This window comes from Amblyomma maculatum, chromosome 8 (genome assembly GCF_055883805.1).
Source record: "Amblyomma maculatum isolate TAMU_Amacu chromosome 8, ASM5588380v1, whole genome shotgun sequence".
Taxonomy (NCBI): Eukaryota; Metazoa; Arthropoda; class Arachnida; order Ixodida; family Ixodidae; genus Amblyomma; species Amblyomma maculatum.
This window is the reverse complement of record NC_139351.1, coordinates 120,440,461-120,448,218: the sequence shown is the minus strand read 5'-3', so window position 1 is coordinate 120,448,218 and position 7,758 is coordinate 120,440,461. Positions and strand designations below refer to the sequence as shown.

At 48.4% G+C, this 7,758-nt stretch overlaps 1 protein-coding gene across 1 annotated transcript; it reads left to right on the top strand.

Moving 5' to 3' along the window:
• Positions 1-5,014: 5,014 nt before the first annotated feature.
• On the top strand, positions 5,015-7,758 carry LOC146182352 (cytoglobin-2-like). The gene is made up of 3 exons (XM_084575988.1): positions 5,015-5,292; positions 6,193-6,409; positions 7,578-7,758. Exons 1-3 carry the CDS (start codon positions 5,015-5,017, stop codon positions 7,689-7,691), a joined length of 609 nt encoding a protein of 202 aa, XP_084432114.1. The 3' UTR covers positions 7,692-7,758.

The window sequence follows — 7,758 nt, the reverse complement described above, 5'->3', positions numbered from 1 at the left end:
CGGAGACGTACTGACGTAGACGTATGCCAGTTTACCGTACCCCTCCCACGCAGGCGCAGTGGCCACGATTGCACTCAACCCTGTCAATGCGAGTGCGTAGTAGAGGTCCGGTAAACCGGTATACGTCTACGTCAGCACGTTTCCGACAAGCTAAACCTCTCTATTAAGGACTCGTCATTGCTCTATACGGACAAGGACGGTCAGACCTCGTCGTGTGCCAATGATGGGCTAGCGCTTCCGCCATTACGTCCTCCTGAGGTTCCTCAGCGTAGTTTGACGAACCTCAGCAGTTCATTGAGCACATAAATTAGCTTTTGGTGGTTTTAACAACGGGCCTCCGGAACAAAACTGCTGAGACCTCGTGGTGCTGAGGACGATGGTCAACGCCTTTGGCGCTCTCCTACAAGCCCTGAAATCCTCCATCCCTCAAAGCGCCTTATTGATGTCGGACTCCCTGGGTACAGCGCTTTAAGACATTTAGACCGCAGTGGCTGGCCAGCTCTCACGTTTCCCAACTCCCAGCACTTTCCAGCTCTCAAGGCCAATGTCAGAAACTCATTCTGCGTATAGATAACATTTACCAGGGCAGAATTAGCCGTTTTTCTCGCGTCTGTATATCTAATACGCCGGACAGCGTACAACTCTGAGTTCCCTCATAATACCGACCCATGGACATATATGTAAACCTGATTTTCTATTCCTCTATTCCTTTCCTTTTTTCTCTTTTTGTTCACTTTTTGCCGTGCAGGCTAGCAAACTGCTTCGCGTGGCTAACCTCCCTGCCTTCTTGCTCTCCTGTCTCTCTCTCTCTCTCTTTCATCACGAATATACGTATACCTGTGTATACTTGGACATGTATATACAGTACATATACTATGATGAGGCTGCCAAAAATTAATAAAAAATAAGTACAGTCCAATCATGAGATCGTGTGGGTGCCGCGCTTTACGAAGCACTTCAGAGAGAGCCGCCGACAAACGATCGCACGAGGCGCATGCGCAGTAAGCAGGCCCGGTTGCTGTTCCCATCAATGCCCATAGAGCCGCCTATTTTCACCTGTTGTCGGCGGCAGCGCTTTGCAAAGTGTTTAATCCCCGCGATTGCACGTTCCCTTTAACAGTGGACCGTACAGTACGTATATTTACGTGATGCTGTACGCGTCGTATGTGTTCCTGGTTCGCCGGTGTCTTCACTGCGCTCGAGTACATATTCCCAGGACAAAGGTGGCCGGGCGCGTGCATGATCCGCCAGCAGAAGCCGCACGTCTTCACAGCCATTTCTTTTCCTCCCGCCTTCGCCTCGCGTTACGTGGCGGCCGAAGAAGGTCAACGCACCGCGTCGGTATCAATAACTACCGATTCGATGCGCGCTTTTACCCGCCGTGGTCGTGAGCGCGTATCCGTTTCTTTGTGGGACGCGCGCACGGGTCGCGACGGCGGCGGCAGCAATGTCTAGCGCGCCCATCATCGGCGCTAATGCGCGCGCGCGCGGATACACGCTAGAGCGTAGCACATGATACGCGCACGAATCTCATTGACCCCAAGCTTGCACGTTCCCGAGTGCCGAAGGCGGGTAAACTCGTGCTTACGATGGCTCGGCGCTGAACTTTCCGCTGCCGTCGATGTTGCTTGCGCGGCTTCTTTGCACCTCGGCCAGGCACGCCGCCACCGCCGCCGAACCGCACGTTGTGCAGTGTACTGTGCAGCCTTGTAAAAGCTATAGTACACATGAAAATCTCGTCATCTGCCGGGTCTCCACAGCTCTTGAAATGAAAATCCTTAGGACAAACCGCGGATTTTGAAGGGACATTCTCGGCGTACCCACTGCCCTGTCAATACATATATCAACACCACCAAATAGAATTTCTATAGGATTTACGCACATGCGCGTAAATGTCCGAAGTACATCCTATAGAACGGATTTGCCAGTATATGCAGTGCTTTCTAGAATTTTGTAAACATGGCCAGTGTTGGCTAGTGCGCAGTTATTCCTCGGACACTCCGCGAGCGGCGCAGACTTGCTATATTTTGTGTTTTTCAACTAGAACAAATACACAGTTCTCTCGATTTTTTGATATTGGTCTACTCTATGGTTATTGCTATTATTTTCCCCCATTTCGTATTTAAGAAATAAATAAGCTGCTACTGCTACACCAGAAGAAGATATTGTGCGAATGTCCACAACACCTGTGAAGATAATATCCAAAACCAACAGAAAATGTTGCCGCGACAACCTGCACCTACATCTTTCCTCCGGTCAAGGCGGCCTTGAGTCCAACGCATTAAAGCTCTATTAGCGTATTTTGTACAACAGAGGTGTCATAATCATAACGTTTAGATGTTTCTGAGATGTTCGACGAAATTTATGGCAATCAAATTATCATATTACCAGTTTAAGTTATCATGACGTCGCTGTTATTGATGTCAGCACCTGCGGCTCAGTTATAACAGTCTTCCGAGACAGACTGTAGGCCATGACCCGGGTAGAGGTCAGCTGTGGAACACGTATTCCAGTTCTGTTTAATATAATTTTAGCCATTTGCGACTATCACCACCCCCGTCATCATGCCTGAAAGCTTCAATCAAAAATATAGTATGTTTTATTTCATTTGGGCATCCCGCGTTGCTTCAAGAGCATCAATGCTTCAGTCTTTAAGCACAATTGAGCCAGCATTCTGAAAATTTCAGATGGCCATGGGTGTTTGGAGGACTACAGCCGGAAGGGATATACAAGGGACGTCCATTGGACGTGTTTTGTCTTGGGGCTCTTTACCCTCGAGCAGCGCATCAGTTTCACTCTGCGCATGCATGGGGTAGCTTCGTCGCCTTTCCCTAAAAAAAAATAACTGCGGCAACGAAAGCCGCAGAACTTACGTGCCGCGGGCAAAGAACCGCGCGTTGGTGTGTGCCACAACCATCCTGATTGGATCCCGCCATCTGCATACAGCTTTCACAAACGCTGCACGGCTTTAGCGAGCCCTTACTCGTTTTCCTCGACGTCACGACGGCGTTCGTTTCGGTCCCAAGGTAAGAGGAAGGAAAAACAAGATGAGGCGATGCAGTCAGCAGCGAATCCCACCGCGGTACCCTTCTGCAAATTACATGAGACCCCCGCGCGATCCGCGAACACCCAGCCGCACCACGTTCGCCCTTTCCCTCTCAACCTGGAACCAAAAGTAGCGCAAGACGAGCGGTGTTGACGTAACGGAGTTTCCTCCGCGAGGTTAAGCCCGAGGGCGCATATTCGACGGAGAATAACGCTGGAATAAGCTGCTGGAATGCGCGGTACAGCTCTGCGAGGCGTGCGCCGCTTCATCGCATGCCTTAATTCTTTTTTGTCTTCGCCCTGCCACAGTGGAGAGGGAACTTATTAATGGGAACTGAAGACGAGAGCCTAAAGAGATGCATTGAAGCATGGCTCCCTGCTTCAGGCATGTATGGGTGAATGAAAAATGAAGTCATTACGGGGCTATGTACACCGCTTTTTATCATAAGCGGACAGCCATTCGTGACCCTCTCGCTTGCTTCCTTGAAGAACCCTATAGTTTCTGATTCTCTTCTGAAACAATGTGTATCCATCCACGAGGTGTGGTATGGGGCTCTGAACTAGGACAGATAGTTAATGAATATTTTGAAGCGAAGAAATATCCGGCCGATCGAAGTTTAACGTTACGCTTTATTCAAATGCTCGCTCGAGATGCAGTCCACGTGCTGGGGGCAGATGAGTATTACTTTCCAACGCCACTGCGCGAAATTCGCTACATTTATATATGTTTAAGTTTTTCCATTTATTGAGGCGAATAATTTGCGAGCGAGATGAAAATTTAGAGTTATTGAGCACTTGTTATTTTTCAACGTACTCGTCCTTCCACCAGAACTCCTTCCAGTCTTCCACTTAGTCTGTCCGTGCACGGGCGGTGCGTTACGAATTAGCAGCCCCAGCCGGACCGTGTCGCATCCTCCACTCGCGGCATAGTCTTCCTCTTCTTTTATTATAACCGCCACACGAGTCTTACCCCAGTGACCACCTTCCGGTTGTGCGTTCTTTCACTCTCGCCATCCCCACCTCCATGCGCGGTAACCATGCTCCGGTATCGCGTTCCTGCGATATCGCCATACCCCGCTCCCTCCAGGATAACCATTCAGTCTCCGGGTGGAATTCCTATGACAGCCACCCTTCTGTTGCACATTCCTTCCCTCTCGTCCCACACATCGTTCCACGGTATACCCTGAGGATGATTCCTATAGAAGCCGCTACCTGCGCATTCCCCCACTTCCGTCATACCCTCCTTCTTCCACAGTAACGTTACCCTCCTTCAGATGGTACTACGACTACGACACCAAACTCTGAGAACAGGCCTTAACAGCTAACGCTACAATAAATATTACAAGGCTCGTTTCGAGAAACAAGATAGCGTGAAATAGCATCCCGAACCTTCCGCCATACCTTGGTGGACTAAGAACGTACAACAATGTTCCACAATCCACAGTCATGTGGAGCCACAGTCGCTCGCTGACGCAGAGTTGCTGCTGGCGCCCATCCCTTTTGTGTCACTGAGCGAAGTTAAACAACGTCACGATGAACATTAACGCGTCCTTTTTTTTGTCGGGTGGTATCGCTTCCCGTGTTGTCGTAGGAAGTCAATAGAGAAGGGAAAGAAGCTTGAGTGAATGATGCGCTGTGCAAATTATTTTAACACGCGTCAGATGGACCATATGGCTCTGCTTTATAGAAACGTACACGTACGGCGTCGGTAGCTTGTCAAGTTGAGTGCATATGATTAGTCATGGAGTAAAGATTGAATGGGATCTGCGCTTTGTCCTTTATGGAACCACTGCCTCTTACATGAAGTGCTGGCCGAGTGCAACCCCAGAGGCATCGGGTAAGCGAGCGAGGCCACGTGCAAGGTCGCGATGCTGACAGTGTTCAAATAGCTGAAGAAGAGAAAGAGGACGTGTAGCAGATTGTCTCCAGCGTCCCGGAAGAAACACCCACGTCTCTCTGAGCCAATATCATGGGCAACTCGAACAGCGTGGATGCGACGGCGAGGGACAGCGTGACGCAGTTGAGCAACCTGGAGAAGCAGGCCATCCGGGAGACGTGGTTGATGTTCAGGAAGCAGCTGCGCACTGGTAGCGTGACCATCTTCGTGGTGCTCTTCCTGCGATACCCGGCCTACCAGAAGCTATTCACGGGATTCGCCGACGAACCGCCCAGCGAGCTGCCCAAGAACCCGCGCATGCTGGCACACGCGCTCACCTTCGCCTACGCCCTCACGGCCATTGTAGATAGGTGAGAGTGGCGCAACTCGTGCCTGCTATCACGCTGAGATGGTTAGAAAATAGTGACGTGCAGGGGAATGCTTGCAGACTGACCTTGTTGACACGTGCTGAGATCTCGGAAGAAGCGTTCACGTTTGTCCTTATGGCGAAGGCTCGTCATCTCGGGAAGGTCTGTCGATTGATCAGCCTGAGCCCAAGGGTGATAAATGGCTTAACTGCTCACCTGGTTGGTACATTTTGATGGGGTTTAAACCCCTTGATGCTTTACTGGACCAAATTTTTCACCCCCACTTTTATTTTTGTTTTCATGTTTAAGCGCAAGGGCGCCAACATAGGGGGGCTACAGCCTACAGGAGAGTGGAAAGCTGATGTAGCTGGCATTGTTGTGGGCTGCAGGTGGGCAAGTTGATGACGCGTTTATGGCCTTACATGTTTATTGGCTTTAGAATGACTGAATGCTAATTAGGTGATACATCTTAATGGGCTTCAGGACGGTTGCAAAGTGAGCTATAGTTAGTAGCGTCTTCCTCAAAGTTTCAAGATACTACTTCCTGACTTCAAGTGTTATAAAAATTTCATGACGACGTTATCGAATTATCGAACTTTAGGATACAACTTAGAAAAAAAAAAGGCAAAGGCTAACTGTGGGCAGTATAGTACGCGGATTGTGTATTACTCCGATGAACTGTAAACAAGAGTGGTTTTTAATATTTGACCATGCCAAACAAGCCGGAGGCATCGAAATTCTTGGGCTTTTAATTTTCTCTGGCAGCTAGCTTTTTATTTGAGTAACCAGTAAAACCTATAAACGGTCTATTTTCTTTCGCGGAGGAATTGTGTCTGTCAACTGTATCAGGCTATAGGTTGTTGAGGTGTGTGAAGCGCTTTATGTAGAATTTGAACGGCGCAGCCTGGACGAACCGGAGACGACGGTTGAGCTAGTGCGCAAGGTCGCGACAGCACACGCACTGCGCAGCCCGGATATGACGACACAGTTCGAGCACATGGGCGTCGCCGTGCTGGACACGCTAGTCGAAAAGTTGGGCTCCGCAATGACGCCGACAGCTGTGGCCTCTTGGAAGCAGCTCTTCGCCTTCATCGTGGCCACCAGCGACAAGACTTTTCAGGTACTAAGAGGAAAAGTGGCCGCGGACGGCGTCAAGGAGCTGGACAAAATCTTATTAACTAGAAAGGCTTTGCAAGCGAAGCCAAGCAGTGCATGCTTTTGACTTTGCTCGGCGAAGAAAAAAAAAACAATGGCGGATTGCGTGGTTGCCCCACAGGAAGTAGTTCGACCCCTTCTCCACCTTCACCTTAAATGCTCTCGTAAGATATGTGTGCAGCAAAAAAACAGCTATCATGGGCATGAAACGTTTTGAATAAAAGGAAATACACGGTATGCCCGCGTAAAGCTACTCGCAACAACTTTCCTTATTTTGTAGCCTAAGCTAACCTGTTAGAAACTTTAAAAGTCCGTATGGTTCAGATTTGCTACCGTTGATTGGTATTACTCAGTTTCAAAAGCTGTTTGCAATGCTACAAAAGATGAGCGCGATAAGGTTGTCCGGACGGGTGGCACCTAACTGATTGGGCTCATATATATATATATATATATAGCATTAGGAAATAGACGTACTTGGTTGCTAGATGTATGTGCGAGTCAAGAAATGTTATGCATACATACGTAAGTACATACATACATACATACATACATACATACATACATACATACATACATACATACATACATACATACATACATACATACATACATATATACATACATACCTACCTACCTACATACATACATACATACATACATACATACATACATACATACATACATACATACATACATACATACATACATACATACATACATACATACATACATACATACATACATACATACATACATACATACATACATACATACATACATACATACATACATACATACGTACATACATACATACATACATACATACATACATACATACATACATACATACATACATACATACATACATACATACATACATACATACATACATACATACATCTACGCCCCTGCCCCCGGCGGCGGCACGGTATACAGTACGAGCACAATCATATTGGGATCGCCACGTGATTGGCTCAGATCGTCGTTAACGTTCGTGGTGCTGCAAAGAGCATGTGAAACGTAACAGTTTCGAGGTACGCGCCAGCGTTGGTTCCCGCCGATCCAGTATTGCGGTCTCATTACTACGACATAATCGATGCCCTATATACAGCTGGCAATGTTTCCGATTCCAGGAAGTGCGGAAACGAGCGGAGCAGACCCAGAGTTTGTCGTCAAAGACGTCTTCTTCATCGTCCGACGTCTCCAGGAGTACCAGCCCCAACTCACAACCGCCCGCGCCGAGCTAGCCAGCTGGCATGGTCCGAGGCATACTCAGAGCGGCGGCTTTCGGTGGAAGAGTAACCGCAACGTTGA